Here is a 21,559-nt window from a genome sequence, read left to right as displayed (position 1 = left end):
ACACGTTGTGTCAGAACAACTGCTCCCACCTACTGACCACGAATGCGAAATCACCCCTTACCTAAGTACATCCCAATTCCTCCACATTTCACTTCTATCAATTACTCGCATTCTACTAATGCATTCAAACACAATACTCACGCCTGAATATATCACTTTTTCTTTTTCCCCGGTTGCTGCAAAACATTTCCTGACCTTCTGAGTGCATACAGTTCTTTGATGACAGTTAATAATTCACTGTTCTGTATTAGGATTTTAACTTATAAACTGCAAGTAACAAAAGGATGTCTCTCAGAAAAGCAGTAACCCACTCACCTTATTTACATTATATGCACTCTGTGATCTACAAGGTACACGTTCATTGCAGCAGGAATATTAACCTTCTGGGCTATTTTATGATCAGCCAAAACATCAACAAGACGAATCTCTGATCTCTGTCCAAGAAGGACCTTAATCACTGGAGTTATCTCAACATTTTTATTGTTGTCTAGAAATTGCTGGAGGCAAGGAACGCCGCAGCAAGTGCTTTTAAAACTAAAACAAACTTGCAAGATCGGGCTCCCTGAAGTCAGCACCCGTTGTGGTGGCACCCGTTGCACCACCCCTAGTGCCGACCCTGATTACACAGCAGACAACAAGCTCGAATTTCTTCCTTACTCACGGATGACTGCCACCACCCCCTCCCCCCTTCCTTCTCCTGGTTACAGACCCTGATAGATCAAACATGATCTCCAAACTGCACTGTCTATGCATGACTTTGAAACATACAACCGATGAGGGCTTGCCAGGATTGACCCCTCAAGGTCATCAATTTGTCCTAAGTGTCCATCCCCAGATGCATACTTCCCGCACCTGAAAGGAACCTGTCCAGTTATTGCGATGTACTGGGCGGAAGTGTTCGGTGCCCTATCCTGAATTATCCCTTTAGCACTGAGCCCCCTCACCTCTCATGGCATTTCTGGGCAATGTCTCACCCATCCATATAACACACTGCTGCTTTGCTGCCATTGCACTCTTGTTGGCAAAGCAAGAGATTGCACTTCGCTGGGGCAATGCTACACTTCCCACAGTCCAGGGTAGCTGCAAAGCAAGAGCTACTGTAATCTAACTAGCTAGGTTTATGCTTCATACAACTGCGCTCTGATCGGCCGAAAGAAATTTGGCAGCTTCTCCGTTCATATCTCCTCACTTTGGCCTCTGACTCCCCCGAGTCTACTCCGCTGGCACCAACACCCGTCTCGTTCTCAGGCTACACTAGCCAAAATACTGATGCTTAATTCTTCACCTACTGTATTTCCCTTTCTTGAAACAATCCCACTTTTCTTTGACAGTCGCCCCACTAGCGCTCTTTTTTGTTCCCCCAGTACGGTTCTAATGCAATCGTGATTTTTGTACTTGTAAACAAGTACGTACACACAAATGTTTCATTGTTTCGAATCCCACCTCCTTTTCTTTTTTTTCTCATGTACGGTAACTGATAAATGGTTAAATAAAGGCTTTAAAAAAAGAAGTTAGAGAAAGAAAAGTAAACACCAATCTCCTTCAGAAGACAGAGCCTGACATACGACCTTGGTCTTTGAATACACAGCAAACGTGACAAGATAAGAACAATAGTTACAGGTCTGTTTCCAGAAAGGTGCACTTGTGGAAGTAGACAAGGGGAGTTGGTGTGAAAAGGCTTTGCTCCTTGGGAAGTGTTAGACCTGGCACCATTGGCGTGGGTCTCCCTTCCATGTTTCGCTGTTGTCTACTCTGTTTTTGCTGGTATTAGATGCTCTGGGCGCTGTGCCACTGCCATTCAGTGCTACAGCGCGAATGCGCCCTGTGTAAATGTAACTGTGAATTGGTATATCCCTGATTGGCTTATTTGGGTTACCTGTTAGTCCCTTGTAGTGTGGCCTGTGTGTGCCCAGGGCTGGTAACCCCAATGCTGCTGGCGGGCCTGCAGCGCTGGTTTGCGCCACCCACAGAAGCAGTTTGTAAATGGTACCTCAGACCTGCCACTGCAGTGTTTGTGTACAGTCCGGAACTGCCATCTTGGCTGTGAAGTGCCCACACTTCCTAGCCCCAGAACCTTCCCTTGGCATCGTGTCAGTCACCCCTATGGTAGGTGCATTGTGTGTGTAAGGCAGGACATGGCTTGATATGTGTAGCATGTCCTGGTAGTGAATTACGCTCCAATTTGTTTTTCACTGCTGCAAGGCTACCTGTTCTCCATAGGTTAGAATGGGAAGTCTGGCTATTACATCTTATAGTCCTAACTGACTCAGGGAACATGGTAGAAATTAAAGTTTAGTATGTCTGAGGTCAGAATAATAAAATCCATCTTTTAGCAAAGTTGGTTTTAATATTCTGTGTTTGAAAATACCACTTTTAGAAAGTAGGTATTTTCTTGCCTAAGCCTTCAAGTGTGCTCTGCTGTTATGTGTATTGACTGTCTGGGTTTAGAAGGGCAAGGCAGGCTGAGTCAGACCTGGGTTGAATAGAGAGATCTGCATTGAGTACTGGGGAGGGGTAGCTCCTTGACCTGAATAGGACTGTGCCTGGCAAGGTGAATGCTGGCTCCACCTCCTACTGTGCGTCTGATGGCAGACCCCCTCTTTCTGAAAGGAAGGATGCAGCCTGGTAAACAAAGTGCTCCAGGCCTGAGCAGAACTGGTTCTGGCTGGGTTCCGTGACTAGAGATTTTGAGAACAAAGACTTTTGGGGTATAAATATCTGTGCCCAAACCCCGGATTTTTGTATTGCTCCTGGATGTCAAGAAGAACCTCTGTCTGTTTCACTGAAGGACTCTGCAGGAGAGGACTGTCCTTGTGCTTGTGTGCTATTTCTTGGATTGGCCTGCAGTAGTTTCCCCTGGACTTGGAAGATGAGGGAAAAGGACTTATGAGAGAACTTGTATTTTGCTAAAGCAATCACCCAAGGGCTAGACGAGAGCTAGCCTCCTGCTGGAGTCACAGGCACATCTGACTCCCCCCACCAGCCTTTTGATTCCTCCCTGCGAGGAGTACTATCTGAAGGTGAGCCCCCTGTGAGTTCCAGGGCCTCTATTTCAACTCCAGAGAAAAGAGTGCTGAAATTGTCGCTAACGCCCGTTTGTGAGCCGCCACAGCTGAACAGCGTCAGAAAAATCACAGCGCTGCTGCCGCAGAGTGCTTGCAAACCAAGAACCAAGCGATACAAAAGGGGATGATGGACGGAGCGTTTGAGCAAATCAAACACTCACCCCCAGTCAACTGGTCTGGGTTTAATCCATCACCATTCTTTAGCCCACTCAGCCACCCCATTTCAGACATGGCTATCAGTCTGACCCTGTGCCTCATGGGAACAGTCCAGCCCGAACTGCCAAGCCATGTCTTCCATGGACCGGAAACAAGCATCCTGGGACCGGTTTCGGATTCATAATCCTCATCAGCCAGGCTATCTTGAATCCAGTGGCCAAGTGAGCAAGGGACTCACGTCTGAGCATACCCTGCCACACTTAGGGCGAACAAAGCGATACAAAAGGGGATGATGGACGGAGCGTTTGAGCAAATCAAACACTCACCCCCAGTCAACTGATCTGGGTTTAATCCATCACCATTCTTTAGCCCACTAAGCCACCCCAGTCTCACCCCCTTTTGTACCGCTTTTGGCCGCCATAAGTGTGGCAGGGTATGCTCAGACGTGAGTCCCTTGCTCACTTTGCCACTGGATTCAAGCAAGCCGGGCTGAAACCAGTCCTCGGAAGCTTGTTTCCGGTCCAGGGAAGGCATGGTTTGGCAGTTAGGGCTGGACTGTTCCCATGAGGCACAGGGTCAGACTGATTTGCATATAGCCATGTCTGAACTGGGGTGGCAGAGTGGGCTAAAGAACGGTGATGGATTAAACCCAGATCTTTTGACTGGGTGTGAGTGTTTGATTGGTTCAGATGCTCCGTCCATCACCACCCCCTTTTGTACCGCTTTTGGCCGCCATAAGTGTGGCAGGGTATGCTCAGACGTGAGTCCCTTGCTCACTTTGCCACTGGATTCAAGCAAGCCGGGCTGAAGACGGCTGTAATGCCAGAAACCGGTCCTCGGAAGCTTGTTTCCGGTCCAGGGAAGGCATGGCTTGGCAGTTCGGGCTGGACTGTTCCCATGAGGCACAGGGTCAGACTGATTTGCATATAGCCATGTCTGAACTGGGGTGGCAGAGTGGGCTAAAGAACGGTGATGGATTAAACCCAGATCTTTTGACTGGGTGTGAGTGTTTGATTGGTTCAGATGCTCCTGCCATCACCACCCCCTTTTGTACTGCAAACCAAGAACCATTGCACGCTTGCGGGCCCCAAAGTGCACGCTACTCCGAAAGATCATCGCACGTTTGCGGGCCGCTGAGTACTTGCTAATCCTGGATCATCGCATCGAGATCATTGCATCGCAGTGCGGGCGCCGTGCGTCCGCCATTTTCCTCACATCACGCCCGGAGCGTCGCTCCCTCGCGGAGCGCCATTTCTACTCATCGCAACAAGGTCGCACACGCAACAGGCTCAGCCCATCATCCCCCCTTGCGGCAAAGGGTCAACGCATCGCTGGCCTAGCGTGAAGAAGTTTGTCGCTTTGTCCCGCACGCATCGGCAGACAGGCGCATCATCCTCCCTTGCGGCAAGGATTCAACGCATCGCCGGCCTCGCATGAAGAAAATCATTGCTACAGCTCGTTTGCGACATTTTGTTGGGTTTGCTACGAAATCCAGGTACTTTGTAAGTAAAGGGTCGCAGAGACCACTGCCTTGAACTGAACACCTATTTGCACACTGAACTATTTTTTACAGCCTTTCAAGACTAATCGTATTTTTTAACATTATTGGTCTTGTGTTAAGTCTATATATAAAGATACTTATTTGTATTCTTACTTGTGTGGTGTCCCTTTGTAGTGTTCCTCACTGTGTTACCGTGTATGGTCATAAATGCTTTACACACTGCCTCTGAGATAAGCCTAGCTGCTCGTGCTACGTTACCACAGGGTTGAGCATGGGTTGGTTATTAAGGGTGTAGCCCCCTTACTCTGACTTCATTAAGAAGGGTCCCTAGTTGGACAGTGGCCAGCCATTGCCAACTAGAGACCCCCATTTCTAACAGGAGGGAAGAACGCTCCCTGGATAGCCTAAAACAAATAAAGCCAGCAAATAAAAAGCCAGCAAATGTGAGATACAAAACCAAAAGCCTACGGTAAGCAACAGGTAGAATGCATTCCCAGGGAAACTTCCTGAGTGTCCCCAAGATGTCTTTACCAAACCAGACAGCTGCACAGTCTTGGTTTTGAGAATGTTTGGAGATTAAAAAAAAATGTAATTGTAGGTAATTAGGTCCAGCTTTGAGATGGGGTTCAGGGTATTGCACGTGGATTGTGCAGGAAGAATAATAAAAGTGTACAGTACTGATCAGGGTTTCAAGGAGCTTTTGCAACTTCTTTATAACGCCTTAATAAGCAAACATTTGTTTTAATATGGCTGTGGGTCGCATTACAAAGGTGGCAAGGCCTTTGAAGCTCCCCTGCCACAGATGGCTATTCCTGGCCTGGGGGAGGTGTGACTACTTCTGCCCAGTAAAGGCTTTGTTTCTGGGCTCAGGGAGCGAAGGCTCCCACCCCAGGGCCCCAGAAACATGCCTTGTGATGGCAGGCTGGTGTGTACCAGTTAGGGAACCCACCAGAGGCTGGTCGTTTTTCAGGGGGCATCTCTAAGATGCCCTCTGAGTGCATTTTTCATTAAATCCCACACCTGCATCAGTGTCGGTTTAATGAGCGGAGAAGTTTGAAACCAAACCTCCCAGTTTTTAGTAATGGTGCTGTGGAGTTCGTAATGACAAACTCCCAGCACGATATACTCTTAATGGCATTACTGCACTTACAATGTCTAAGAATTGGTTTAGACACTGTAGGGGTACATGACTCATGCACCTGTACCCTCACCACTGGTATAGTGCACCCAGCTAGAGGGGTGGCTGACCTATGCCAGGGAAGTGGGTTTTAGGCATGGCACACAGGGATGTGTGCCATGTCGACTCTTCACTTTGTTCTGCACCAAAACACACATCCTGTAAAGGCAGTGTGTGTGTGTAAAGGTACAGGGCCTCTAAGGGTGACACAATAAGTGCTGCAGCCCTTAGAGGCCTTTCCTGGCCACAGTGCCCTTGGTACCCATGGTACCTTTTACAAGGGACTGACAAGTGGCCAGAGAGGTGCCAATTGGGGGTACAAGGTACAGTTTTGGGAAACAACACAGGCCCTGGGAACCTGATTGGCAGGGACCCAAGGTACATATAGTCAAAGTGCATCAGTAGTCTGGCAAAAAGTAGGGGGTTACTGCAACAGAAACCCAGCTTCCTACACAGTGCACTGTACGGCAGTCGACTCTACAGTACGCCACTCCACGCTACTTCACTCTGTGCCACTCCAATACTCAACACTGCATGCCACTCCAGTCTGCAGCACTCCACAGCACTCTCCTCTACATCACTAACTTTTACCATGCTGAGTAGCAGCCACACTGGTGTACAACATGGCTAAAACACATGGGCAAAGCCATTAGCTCTTGTATAGGCGAGACCTATTGGCTTTGCCAATGCTTGTTAAGAAATGTATTGTATCTGGGCCACTGCCTGTTGGGAGGGAGGCCCACCCACGGAATGGCCCAACTATGATCTCTTACACTGTGGTTTTCCTTTATTTTTCAGCAAGTTCTAGTGCTGCGAAATTGTGGTCAAATAATAATCGGAGCTTCAAAACATCTTGATAAATAGATAATTCTAGTAATATCTTCAATAAAACTTCTTTGGCGAAAAACAGTTGCATAATGGCAAAGAGCAGCATTGCTATTTTAGCAGAGCTTTTCTAATGCGCTTAGAAAGAGTTTTACAAAGCCCTGCAAAGGGTTAAATCACGGCCCAATAACCAGCAGGACTCTTGGCTGAATTTCAACATACAGTCCATTGAAGAAAACCTTAATCTGCCCAGCTCGGGCATGCAATTACGCTAACCCCTGCAAAATGCAAGGGGCCTCGCTAAGCCTGGCACTGTTCACAGTTCACAGAGCAGATATTCGGCTGGAGACAGGAAAGTGGGACTTTCACAAAGTGTTGTGTTACCAGGCAGAACTTAGTCGCCAGCACCCCTTCCTGATCTCACGTGATTACCTCCCCTTGCTGCTCGGAGGGACAAGTACTTCCTGTGCTGTATTCATTTAATGCGATTTTATATAGCACGAACTTTACCCAAGGGTGTCAGAGCGCTTTACATAAGGACCAGTTACATTACATAAGGACTTAGGAGTACATGAGTGACATAAAAGATACAAACAGAAAAACTCTAAATTCACAAAAGAATGGTAGTAAGTGCATACGTCTACAACAGATACTAGAGGTTAGAGTTACATATATACAAGTTGCAAATCACTCAAGATTATATTTTAACCCGTTGCGTGCGTGCGTCGGCCAACGTCCGTCGCGAGCACTACCTCCATAGTGCTGCGCACATCCGTTGGCCGACGCGGCCCCGCCCGCGCACGGAAATGTCCGCACTGCGGCGGATTCTACGCCACGCTATAGGGATTAAAAAGCTATTAGGGTTGGAGAATTATACATTACATATTTACAGAGCATCACATTCTTGCCGTCGTTCAACCAGGTGTACAGATGGTGTTGCACTTGGGCGGTGGTCTTGGGTCTGTAGGGACCCTGAGGTGGAGGCAGTTCGATAAAGTTTCATATATGAGTGCCCCAGCACAGTTCCAGGAGGCAATGGCTGCTATATGATTTATTCAAAGTATAGATTTTTCCTGTCTGGTACAGTCGTTTATTAACGTGTCTTTGATTCTGTGGTTTTGTAGTGTCTGGACTCCAGGCCAGGGTATAGAGTGGGCCAGGCCCACCCAAGAAAGAGTCCTGACCCACCCAAGGTGGATCAGCACTTGAAAAACTGCTTTTTCTTTTTTCACTAATGTTACACAGGGGCCTGCAGTTCGATAGGCTCTGCCTAGATGTTAATTTTTATTAATAGCAACATTAACTTGGGCAATTTTCAGGTCTGGGGACAGGTTTGAAGGTAAGTTTGAGCTCAGCAGTGATGATAACCTGCTATCATGCACGAATGAACAGGTCTCCTGAACACTTTCGCTATAAAAATCCAGTATCAAAATCAGTGTTATGACAGAAATGCTCTGCAAATGATTTAGCCTTTTCTAAAATGTCCTGCTGTGAAGACATCCGTAAGTTGCACCACTAGCAGGGATAGAATGCTGGTTTGTGGAGGGACCGATGTTTAATCCGCAGGAAACCGGTTTAATCTCAGCAGGGCCTTCTCGGGATTTCATCATTCTGAGGCAGATACAAATGGTGTAACTTGGTTAATTAATAAGAACACTTTTTTGTTTGCAGTGCTACAAAATGGCGAATATATGCAGGAAGAGGTTCTACTTGAAACAAGCATTGGTAAAGCCAAACTCAGACTTGTTGATTAACGAGAAGTAGGAAGTTGGCACGCTAACCCACTTTTGCACAGTTGTAAGGGCCAGTCTGCGGAGGTGTCTTTGAGGCTGGGCTTTGTTATAACCTGCTCTACAAACTAATAAATGAATTTGGCTGCCACATTATTTTGTGTTCCTGGTGCAGATGTGACCAAGAACAAGTGGAGCTTTGATCCTCCGCTTACATGTAGAATAGCCTAGTCGGGTAAGTGTCTGCTGCCGTAATCTTTGGGAAACCTGCACCAGTTCTCAGTGTCAAATACTAGTCGGGGAGATGTTCATCTTTGTGAGGTAGATAAAATAAGAGCCTTTGAATTGAATAGATACACTATTGTGGAGAAGCGTGGCTCAGTGGTTAGAGGCGGCAGACCCGGAAGCTGAGATCGGCCGTGGACCAGGGTTCGATTCCCCGCCTCGGCGGGTCTCGGGCTCAAAAATTCCACGGACTCGACAATTCTCGCTCTGGTGCCTACTCGACTCACGGGGTCACACTCTGCGACTCTGGGCAATAGCTTGCTTAATCTCCACTACGGCCCCTCGCGGCGGGATGCCTGGCTTTCACCTTGTGGATAACCTGCTGGGGTATCTCACAGGGGAATACCAGGATGGGTTCCCTAAGCAAGCGCCTTGATGCCTTCGGGTGATACGTGCGCTATATAAGTCGCAATACATTGTCTAAACTACAATAATTCGCTTTGTGGTTTGCACTGCACACAAGGTGAATCCTTACAGTATGCATAGTTGCGCATAATAAACCGGATCACATGGCTGGGGTAATTCAGGCTGAAACCTGATCAACTCTTGGTCTTGGACTACCAAAACAAATAGCAATTCATGCCTGTAGTGATTATTTGGAGGAACCGTATGGCAGGAAATAAACAATGGTGCATGAAAATACTGTGTGGTATGGGAAGTGAGGCAATCCGGACAACGGATGGGAGGGAAGAAGCAAGACTAAAAACAAGGGGAAGAAGCAACACAGACAACAGAAGGGTGGAAGGTGGGAGGGAAGAAGCATCATGGGGGAAGAAGACATAAGCAACACTGAGGAAGACGAGAGAAAATATGTGGCGGGAGGGAAGAAGAAAGAAGCAACAAGGGGAAAAGAAAGATAATGAGAGGGAGGAAAGAAGCAACATGGACAACGGGAGGGTCAGAAGAAGCAGGGTAGGAAGAAGCAGCACGGGGAAAGAAGTACTTGCGCCATGCTCCAAATAAAAGAAGAGGATGTGAAGCAGCATGTGCCAGCCAATTAGAAGGGAGCAAATAAGAGTGACACTGAAACCAATGAATGGTAAGCAATGGGCAGGCTCGAAGCCCCTTTTAGTAAACAAAATATCTTGCAAGCTTGAACACATTCGCTGTCTCAGGCGAGAGCTAAAAACAAGTGATTATATAATTATTTTAAGATAAAACACCAATGTTCCAATAGATGTTAAAGTTACAAAAACAGCAGGCTACTACACATAAGGAACACAATCTAAAAACTATTAGAACAGTTGAGTTAAAAAAAATACATTATGACACGACACAAAATACCTTAATCATTCCTAGATCATGTTGGAAGGTGTATACTGTAATAGAGATAATCAGTCACAATCAGATAAGCATTTTTTATAGTGCTATTTTTTTTTCAGAAGCACTTTAACTTACTGATGTATTTCAATATAGTTATATGTTTTTCAGCTCATAGTGTGCACCCATTGTACTCTTATATACTGTTGATTTTTTTTTAATGAGTGGCTAAGCAGAGCAATTGAGTGCACAGTATGGTTCTCATGTTTGTTTATTACAGGCCACTGAAATATTGTTATCCTGAATTACTAAAGCGTCTTTATGCCGAGTTCAGTTGGTAAATGTTAAAAATTCACTTACACAATTGCAATCCGACTCTAGGTTACAAAACACGCATACATCAAAATACTAGCAGCTCAAGCATAGTACTTCTTGCATTAAGAGGCTGATGGTAAAGCTAGAAGTGCCACCCCAAGAAGTAAGATTATTAGAGGCTAGAACTGCAAAAAAAGACAATATTCCTGATATCCACAATGTTAATGGTCCACACACAAAAAACACTAGATGGCGTCAAAGCCAGGTGGAAAAAGACATACGCCCAATAGAAAATGGGTTATGATAGGAATCATGTGCATACACCCAGAGACTTATCAGCAAGATAGGGTTCCTGTTTGGTCCAATTGAAATCTCTCCATACAGTGTAAGATGCAAAGGTTCAGCTGTGGATATTTGGGTGAACTAATACTGAAATGTGCTTATGAGACTGTGGCCCAGAGGCTACGTTTATCCACGTGTTGTAGTGTGTCTCGTCATAGAGAAATACAGGAAGTAAATGGGTAGCAATCAGGAGGCCAAACTCTGGGTCTCTTATAACATAACATGTGTATTTGTAAAGCACACGTTCACCCTTGGGTATCTTGGCGCTGAATAACAGATGTTTATTGTTACCCAACTCAAAGGTACTCATTTTATAGACATCAGATGGATGAAAGGCTGAGTGGACCTGCCGGGATTTGAACCTGTGACCATGAGGTCAAACACAGGCCCCTGCAGTGGATGCTTTAGTCCACTGAGACTAATGCATTGGCCCTTACCAAGTAAAGATATAACACTATGATGGACCAGTCTATTACCATCACCCACTGAGGAATGGACCCAGAGTGTGAACTGGTGTATGTCATCGGATAAAGTGGAATGTAAAGGGAGGGGTTGTCTGAAGATATTTATAAAAAACTTGGAGTACCTGAGAAGAACATCATGGACTAGGTTAAGTGAGGACATCAAGTCAAGGAGAACAGGTAGCAATGTACCATAGAGCCACTAGCAAAGTGATTACTCCTTACAAGAACTCAAAAACTACCCTGTAACAAATATGTAGACAAAAAAGCTTCTAAGCGTACAGTTGGATTATGAAGCCATTGTGCCTCCATTAGTTACATATTTGGTGATAACTGTAATATGTTCATCTTGCAGGCTCAATGTTTCCTTTTGCAGTGTTGTCACGTGTGTTGTCACGTAAAGTTGCCAATTGTTTATATGAACATCCAAAAATGATACTTAATAATATATATATATATTTTTTAATTATCTTCATTCTATAAATCATTAAATCCTTAATCAAGGTTCACTTAACTTCGTTTCTGTAACCCCATGTGCACCCCAAAATGGTAACTGAAATTTGGTAAACTTTCTTCAAATATTTGAAAAGGTTAGCCAAAAATAGATTTGATTTTGAAGTATGAGCTGAAAAAGGGACTGAGTTGTATTTCTAGCCCAAATGCTGAAAAACCCCGATATTCATCAGTTATTTAACAACACCACAACCCGTGTTGTCTGCCATGTTTTTTATTTATTTTGATTTATAAAGTTTTATATAGCGCAAACTTGATCCCGAAGGATATCGGAGTGCTTTACAATTAAGGGAAAGGTCACAAATCAAAACATGAGTCTAACATGGGGAGTGCAATAGGTAGAGGGCCCTACTTTAAGCACCTCTATATCTACTACATTTACAAATTCCTACAGGAATGGAGTTTTTCTTGACAATTGAAATACCACTTGATCAGCTTTTTTAAATGACTACTTCAAATCAAAAGAATATCCGTGGTATTTTGAGCATGGTGGGTGTTGCGAGTTATGGCCTAAGTGTTACTAACCATATCTGATTATTTCATTGGTCTTTTGCATTTGAGCCAGAACCATAACTGTTTTTACAGTGCTGATGTGCGTAATAAAAAGAAAAGATAAATGATAGTCAACGGTGTATTACGGTATTAGACAGGGGTGTGCAAAATAGTTACAGGACTTAAACCATCACATTTTTAGGAGGAAATGCTTTTCAAAATGCTAAGCTGCCAAAGTGTTTTTTTTTAAAGTGAAATGCAAGAAAGGGATCCTGTCTGGCAGTGGGAACGTTTCTACTGTTGTATATGACAGTGAATCAGCATGCCGCAGCCCTTCTGCATCTTGGAATTCTTGCAACACGGAACGCAAAGTATGTAGCTCATTGTGTGGTGGCTATTGTGTTAAAAATGCCAACATTGGACAAAGGTGAGCACCTAAGATCTCAGATGACCAAAACGTGTTTTGTATTTTTAGCCACTGCCGTTCATCTTCATGGCCCACACATGCTTCCTCCTGGCCCTCAAATCCTCGAGCCGCGGCCTGCTGGACTCTTTGGCAATTGGGGTGATCGAGAGGGGTTGTAATTTGTATGTTGATGTACTTGTCCTAATGAAAAAAAAACCTATAACACAAGATGAACAATTCAAGGCATGGAATAAGAAGCGAGTTCATGTGGAGAAGCGTGGCTCAATGGTTAGAGCGTCAGACCCTGATGCAGAGGTCTGGCCCGGGACCAGGGTTCAATTCCTGCCTCGGCGGCTCTTGGGCTCAATTTCCTCGGACCTGATAATTCTCGCCTCGGTGTCTATTCTAATCATGGAGTCCCACTCTGCAACTCTGGGCAATAGCTTGCTTAATCTCCACAACGGCCCCAGCAGCGCTTGGATGCCTGGCTTTACCTTGGGGGTGCCCAGGAGTGGACATTTCACAGGAAAGCGAGGAAGGGTTCCACAGCGGTATGAATACAGCGCTACGAGACCTCAGGGTAGAAGGCGCTATATAAATACAAGCACATTACATTTACATTTATATTAGTGACAATAAAGCTAACCAGTGGTAAACAATGGGTGGGCTTTAAGTACATTCTTGTTGATCTGACAATAGTTATTTTGCAACCAGACGGCTTGTACTGATTGCTAGGCTCATCCTAAAAAGCATTAATGATACTCGGTTTAACTTTACTAAAGTACCTGACAGGAATGGAATTAGTAAATCGCAAGGGAGACTGCATCAAGGGTTTAATTCAGTACGCTATTTGTTGTATCCTAGCTATATTGTATTATATGTCATCTTTGAGGGTCCTCGTCACCATAAAATTGTAATAACTTGGTCCAGACTGGTAGTGGTATCTCAGTAGTATTTATTGTACAAGTTACATGTCCAAATGTTCAGACCCACCAGGAGCAGCCAGCATGGGCGGTATATACAACCAAAGTAATAAGTGGAAACTGAAGTTGTCTGGTACTGAAATTTTCCCTCCTGTTTTTTCTCCTAGGTATTGGGTTAAACAGCTCCCCGGTTGGACTAGCTGCGTACATTTTGGAAAAGTTTTCTACCTGGACCAATCCAGAGTTTCGTAATTTGGAGGACGGGGGGCTAGAACGGTATGTACTTGAGATGTGCGGCGTGATAGATCTTAACACCAAACACTGAAGTTGGATTCAATATACAGAGTTGTTGTCATGTATATTTAAACATTGAAGCTGAACTGGTAGCCTTTTTCTGCTAATAGCCACTGTTGGGTACTCTATCTTCTACTTTTATGTAGGCTCTTGAGTAGAGTATTTCTTATTCCGTTACCTTCACCACTTCTCACATGATAATATTTGCAACGTGTTTATTCATATCAGAGCCCTTGCCTCACAGTAAAATCTGGTGCCTGAGGTAAGTGCTCAATAGAGGCTCCAAGACTAGCTCAAATCTCCATTATGAGATCTTAGTAAGTAACTACAGTTTGCTATTTTAACTACTAGCCCTAGCTGTCTCTCGTCATTGGCCACTTTGAGTCCATATCAGTGTATCTCAAGTATACCATAATATCTTCCAAGCTGAACGCAAACGCTGATGACTGCATGTGCAAATCCAACATGCGTCCTGGTTCACATTTTCCGTCACAGCTGAAGCCATGAACTAGGCCCATATGCCCAGAGATATACTTCATTAGAAAAAGCCGTCATTGTAACTTAATCATTCTAAGATTCTTTTTATTTCTTAAAACACTGAATGATCAATGGCACTATAAAATTACACCCTTAAGCTTATTGTAACAATTGATCTGGAATTATACCGATGGCATCAGTACTTGGCAGCTTCTGTGTTGTAGTTGGCAATTGTATTTTAAGATTGTCACAATATGTTGCTATACACAACTACCAGGTTGGTTTTAGATCTTGCCGCAGCAAAGGGAAGTAACCAACCAGGCAGCGGGTAGGCATCCTATTTTAGGTCAAATCCACCGGGCAGTGCATCTGTCTAAGTTGCAAAAAACATTGTGTTCTTACCACTCGCTCCTCCTCACGGATAGAGCGGTCGCTCCCTGTGCCCCTGGCTGCAACCTGGTATCGTAGCGCTGCTCTGCTAAAGGATCTCTCTAATACTTGCAACTGCTTTCACCTGCTGTGTGCCTTGTATAGCGCTTTGCCTTATTAGCGCTATAGATATTCAATTTGGCTGTTTTAACATTGTCTGCGCGTTTGCCAATAGCGCTCCGATCTGCTCCTCCCCCCGCCTCCATTTTGTTTGTTTATTGTCCTCCTCGTGTGCCCGACCCGCCTCCCAGCTGAGACGCCCTCCCACTAGCTTAATACAGCGCTGCTCTGCTGTAAACGCTGTGACTCGCTCCTCCTCACGGATAGAGCGGTCGCTCCCTGTGCCCCTGGCTGCAACCTGGTATCGTAGCGCTGCTCTGCTAAAGGATCTCTCTAATACTTGCAACTGCTTTCACCTGCTGTGTGCCTTGTATAGCGCTTTGCCTTATTAGCGCTATAGATATTCAATTTGGCTGTTTTAACATTGTCTGCGCGTTTGCCAATAGCGCTCCGATCTGCTCCTCCCCCCGCCTCCATTTTGTTTGTTTATTGTCCTCCTCGTGTGCCCGACCCGCCTCCCAGCTGAGACGCCCTCCCACTAGCTTAATACAGCGCTGCTCTGCTGTAAACGCTGTGACTCGCTCCTCCTCACGGATAGAGCGGTCGCTCCCTGTGCCCCTGGCTGCAACCTGGTATCGTAGCGCTGCTCTGCTAAAGGATCTCTCTAATACTTGCAACTGCTTTCACCTGCTGTGTGCCTTGTATAGCGCTTTGCCTTATTAGCGCTATAGATATTCAATTTGGCTGTTTTAACATTGTCTGCGCGTTTGCCAATAGCGCTCCGATCTGCTCCTCCCCCCGCCTCCATTTTGTTTGTTTATTGTCCTCCTCGTGTGCCCGACCCGCCTCCCAGCTGAGACGCCCTCGCCCCTCCCCCTCCACTCTCCATATATGACAGTAGTTCCCGCGCGCAGCGTTCACGCGCAGCGACCGCGCCCAATCCGCGCCGAATGTGCGCCAAAGGTAAGCCCGTCTACGCCCGTCCGCGCCTGGACCGCGCCCAGCGCCAGACCCCCTGCCCCTCGCGCTGCCCAGCCCTCCCGCATTACCTACGATGCCGCCACCCTCCTAGCCCTTAACCCCGGTCGCGCCCCCAACTGCGCCCAAGCCGCTCCTGGACACACCCATGGACCCTTCTCTTGCTACTCCTGCAAGTTCATCGGCACTGTCAACATCTCCGCTACGACCACACCACAGATCCCCGACCCCAATCACCTTCAATGCATCCTTCTCAACACCCGATCAGTCCACAGGCACGCCATTGACCTATGGAATCTACTAGACACCATTTCTCCGGACATCGCCTTCCTAACGGAAACATGGATGAATGCTTCCTCCGCACCAGACATCACCATTGCCATCCCTGACGACTATAAGATCACTCGCAAAGACCGTACCGGCCACACAGGAGGAGGAATCGCTATCGTCCATAAGAAATCAATCCGCAACTCAACCAGCTCTGACGCCAACCTCGCCAACTCCGAACACCTCCACTTCCAGGTCCACATCGACCCCAAAACCACACTCAGAGGCACCCTCCTCTACAGACCACCAGGACCCCGCGCAAAATTCAGTGAAGACATCACGGACTTCATCACCCCACACACGCTCCCCTCCAAAGACTACATCCTTTTGGGAGACCTCAACTTTCACCTTGAAAAGATCAACGACCGCAACACCACCACCCTCTTGGACAACCTCGCCAACCTCTGACTTAAACAACTAGTCACTTCCCCCACCCACATCGCAGGTCACACACTCGACCCCATATTCACCTCCAGCAACCATGTCTCCTTCAGCCACACTACGGATCTCCTCTGGACCGACCACAGCTGCGTTCACTTCACCTACAACAAACCAAAACCCAACATCCACCTCCAACCTACCCTGCAAAGAAACTGGAACAAAATCACCACGGACCAAATCTCCGCATCGCTCCTTCAAAACTCCCCAGCCCTCTCCTCTAACGCTAACAAAGCCGCCGCCAACCTCACCCTATGGTTATCCAACACCGCCGACACCTTAGCTCCACTGAAAAAACGTCAAAGCAAACCTGGCAGCAAGAAAGCCTCATGGTTCAACGATGATCTCAAGAAGTCCAAGAAACTCTGCCGCTCCCTCGAAAAGGCCTGGAAAAAAGACCCAACCACCAGCACCAAGGACGCCTTCAAAAGCGCCACCCGCACTCACCACCAACTGATCCGAAAAGCCAAGAAAACAGCATTCAAGGATCGACTTGACAACAACGCCCACAACAGCAAGGAACTTTTCAACATCGTCAAGGAATTTTCCAATCCCTCGGCCAACTCCAACGACATCACCCCCTCTCAAACCCTCTGCGACTCCCTAGCCTCATTTTTCCACAACAAAATTGCAGACATCCACAACAGCTTTGACAACCAACCCGGAAACCAACCCACCCTACCACTTGCTGATCATCTTCCCCCCGTGAACACCCTTAACGACTGGAACCCAATTTCCACTGAGGACACCATCCGCCTGATGAATTCCATCCACTCAGGATCCCCCACAGACCCATGTCCCCACCACATCTTCAACAAAGCAGACTCCGTCATAGCACCGCACCTCCGAGACGTCATCAACTGCTCCTTCAACTCCGCCGCCTTCCCGGAAGACTGGAAACACGCTGAACTCACCGCCCTTCTGAAAAAACCAACAGCGGACCCCACCGAACTCAAAAATTACCGCCCCATCTCGCTTCTTCCATTCCCGGCCAAAGTCATCGAGAAAGCTGTCAACAACCAGCTCGCCGCATTCCTCGAAACCAACAAATCCCTCGACTCCTCACAGTCTGGCTTCCGAGCAAAACACAGCACTGAGACCGCCCTCATCGCAGCAACAGACGACATTCGAACTCTACTGGACAATGGAGACACAGTCGCCCTCATCCTCCTTGACCTCTCTGCAGCTTTCGACACAGTCTGCCACAGCACCCTTTTACAACGCCTCAATAACATCGGAATCCAAGGAAAAGCACTTGAATGGATCACCTCGTTCCTCACCGGAAGAACCCAGAGAGTCCGCCTTCCTCCATTCAAGTCCGAGGCCTCTGAAGTCATCTGCGGCGTACCACAAGGATCCTCACTCAGTCCCACCCTCTTCAACGTATACATGAGCCCCCTCGCGGCCATCGCCCGCCAACACAACCTCAACATCATCTCTTACGCGGACGACACTCAACTGATCCTTTCTCTCACCAATGACCCCAGCACCGCCAAAACTAACCTACACGAAGGAATGAAAGAAGTTGCCGAATGGATGAAACAAAGCCGTCTGAAACTGAACTCAGACAAAACAGAAGTCCTCATCTTAGGTACATCCCCCTCTGCATGGGACGACTCCTGGTGGCCGGAAGCCCTCGGAAAAGCACCCATCCCGACAGACCACGCACGTAACCTAGGCGTTATCCTGGACTCTTCACTCTCAATGAACAGACAAGTCAGCGCCGTATCCTCTTCCTGCTTCAACATTCTTCGCATGCTCAGGAAAACATTTAGCTGGATCCCCACCGATACAAGGAAAACAGTCACCCACGCTCTGGTCACGAGCCGACTGGACTACGGAAACACCCTCTACGCAGGTACTACCGTAAAACTCCAGAAGAAACTCCAACGAATCCAAAACGCCTCAGCCAGGATCATATTAGACATCCTGCGCAACGAACACATCTCTGGTCACCTTAAAGACCTCCACTGGCTACCCGTCAATAAGAGGATCACCTTCCGACTACTTACCCACGCACACAAATCACTCTACGACATCGGACCAGACTGCCTCAACTCACGACTATCCTTCTACACCCCCCCCCGCCAACTACGGTCTTCCAGCCAAGCCCTCGCCACTGTACCTCGCATCAACAGAACCACCATGGGAGGCAGATCCTTTTCATACCTGGCTGCTAAAACATGGAACTCACTCCCCGCTTACCTTCGCCTTACCCAGAACCACCTAGCATTCAGAAAGCAACTTAAAACGTGGATATTTGACAAGTAATCCTCCTCCCCTTCCTAAGCGCCTTGAAACCCCCTGGGTATGTAGTGCGCTATACAAATTATATGACTTGACTGACTTGACCAAGACTATATAAGGGTTTGGAACCCACCCATAGCTTACCATACCTGTCAACCTGTTTCTTCTTTGTGTTCCAGCTTGTCATTCTTTTGTTTGTCCCTCCCATGGAGCATAGCCTCTGTACCATCTATTTTTATTGACTGGCATCTATGCTTCCACTGCGTCCTTTTCAAGCACTACCTTCTTTTTGCTGAAGCAGTCCATGAGAATGCATTTGTTTTTCATATGTCTCCGTAGTGTACTCCTCTTCCCCTGCACTCTGGAGTGCTCTCTTGTCTCCTCTGTGCTTCACTCCACCCTCCTCCATGTTGTGCTCACTCTTGTGTCCTCTCCCCGGTTGCTTTCATGCCCTTGTGCTTTACCTTCCCACAACCCCACGTTACTTCCCTCAAACCCACCCTCTGTAGCTTCCTACACCCGCACTTCAAAAAAGAATTTCCATGCATTTTTTTTCATTTGCAGATCCCACTCTAATCTTAAAATATAAAAAAATAAGCAGCCATATCATAAGTTTTCTTATTTATCCATAATGCACACCATTAGGGATGCTCTACAGCATGCCTAAAACCCATTGTCTAAAGTGAGACCTATTGGCTTTGCCAATGGTTGCTATCACAGGCACTAGTGATAATCCAGTGTCCTGGTCCTCTGTTCTACTCAGCCATCCTTTACACTATAGACCATGCGACCTTCACCAACATCCTGGCTAGTTCCATGAGATTTACAGGTACCGGACTCCTATCTACCAAACTGACACCATCTTTGAAAGATGGGCAACTTTAGGTGCTTGTGGCTTCTGTCTCCCATTATCTTTAACCTCTAAAGGAAAGTTCTGAGTCCTTCTTGACCATCGCAATCCATAGACATGCCAAAGACAATCACCTCTGTCTGGAAGTCTCCATAGGTATGGGCCTTACTGATTCAAGAACCCTTCATTCTAATGCTAACCTGGGTGTCCAGGACCTACGTCCAGCTGAACCTAGCCAGAATTGAATTAATTCTCATGTCCAACAGTGCAAGATAAGCTCAGATGCAGGATTCTCTTTCCTACATGAAGCGGAGTGACACCGCAGTCTTGTGGATTCATCACCAACAGGAACCTCTAATTCAGGGCCTAGATTCTCAAGAAAACCCAGATGGCACAGCCTCTTGTGGTAATGTAGAATAACATGCTACCTCTGCTAATAAGGCTGCAGAATGACTCTTATCCTTTATGACCTCAACAGGGAGCAGGGCACTCCATCTTCTATGGACCTGTGCTGGTGGATGCCTGTTGATTCCCACATAATCTTGATGACTTGTTGCATCACCTGCAGAGCCACCAACATAACCCTTTAAAAACGAACCCCCTCAAGCAGTCAATGTTGCGCAATCAAGAAAGAAAAGAGCGGTTAACCAAGTGTTCTCACTCCAAAGCCTTCTGTCTCCGTGCATCTAGAACATCATTCCCGATAGAAGGTCCAAACAGTCATTCCAGCATTCAGAAAGAAGCTTAAAACTCCTCTCTTGAGAGCGACCCCTTCACTATCATCTTTAAAGACCCTCCCAGCCGCCTTCAACCCCAAACAAGATGTTACCCTTCCTCTACACTTTTACACAATCATGACTCCTTCCTTTTCCTCCTGGCAAAGTCTTGATGTAAACTTTGCTGCTTAGTACGATGATCGCTTGCTGTCATTTTGTGACTAGTGCTAAATACGTATCCTAGAATGAAGTGTATGGGTTAGAAAGTCCACAGAGACCCCACTATGATAGAAGAATGGAGCAAAACAAACAAACCTTTTCTTAGCTCCATCTGAGGGATTAAGACGAAGCTGCTCCATTGATCAGAAGAAGGCCTGGCCTTCGTGGCCAACTCCTCTTCTTCGACCCATTCTGACCACCTGTTTCACCAAAAGGTTTGACCAGGAGGAGTGGTCATGTTGGGAATGTGCTGGCTGCCTTCCTTACAGGATCTCCGGCTACCAATGCCCTCCAAAAAGCCTTAATTGATTGAACAATTGTCTTTGATGTTGCCTACTGTCCTTTATGAAAACGCTGGCCGGGTCACTTCTCGGCTGAACCAGCATAGCCTAATAATGGCACGATGACAGGGACCTTGAGGTGCATGTTTACTCCAGCATCACTGCAGACGAATACTGTGGAATGCAGAAACATCTGTTAGTGAATCCCAGGGCAATAAAATACTTATAATGGTGTTTTTTATGATGTGAATATATGTGGTTTCGTCACTGACCATTCAGGACCAGTGAGTGGGAACTGGGGTGGGCCCAGTGCATTCAAGTCAAGTCAAGTCAAGTCAAGTCAAGTCTGAAATTTGTATAGCGCACTACTCACCCAGAGGGTCTCAAGGCGCTTAAGGGAGAGGGGTTCGCTACTGATCGAACAGCCATGTTTTGAGTTGTTTTCTGAAGGAGAGGTGGTTCTGTGTGAGACGGAGGTGGGTGGGGAGGGAGTTCCATGTCTTGGCCGCCAAGTAGGAGAAGGATTTTCCTCCCATGGTGGCTCTTCGGATGCGTGGAATCGCGGCGAGGGCTTGGTTGGACGATCGTAGTTGGCGGGTGGGGGTGTAAAAGGTCAGGCGAGTGTTCAGGTACTTGGGTCCTAGGTCGTGGAGGGCTTTGTGTGCGTGGGTGAGGAGACGGAACGTGATTCTCTTGTTGACGGGGAGCCAGTGCAGGTCTCTCAGGTGACCGGATATGTGGTTGTGGCGAGGTATGTCTAGGATGAGTCGAGCGGAGGCGTTCTGAATGCGT

At 46.8% G+C, this 21,559-nt stretch overlaps 1 protein-coding gene across 1 annotated transcript in view; it reads left to right on the top strand.

Moving 5' to 3' along the window:
• LOC144762371 (epoxide hydrolase 1-like) overlaps nt 1-21,559 on the top strand; it is a 197,777-nt gene that overhangs the window by 160,100 nt on the left and 16,118 nt on the right. The window contains exon 4 of the mRNA XM_078647541.1: nt 13,619-13,727. Within this exon, the coding sequence (XP_078503667.1) occupies nt 13,619-13,727 (109 nt within the window). The remainder of the gene's footprint in view (nt 1-13,618; nt 13,728-21,559) is intronic.

Source organism: Lissotriton helveticus, chromosome 6, assembly GCF_964261635.1.
Source record: "Lissotriton helveticus chromosome 6, aLisHel1.1, whole genome shotgun sequence".
Classification (NCBI taxonomy): domain Eukaryota; kingdom Metazoa; phylum Chordata; class Amphibia; order Caudata; family Salamandridae; genus Lissotriton; species Lissotriton helveticus.
The sequence above is the reverse complement of the archived record's forward strand: the minus strand, read 5'-3'. Positions and strand labels throughout refer to the sequence as shown.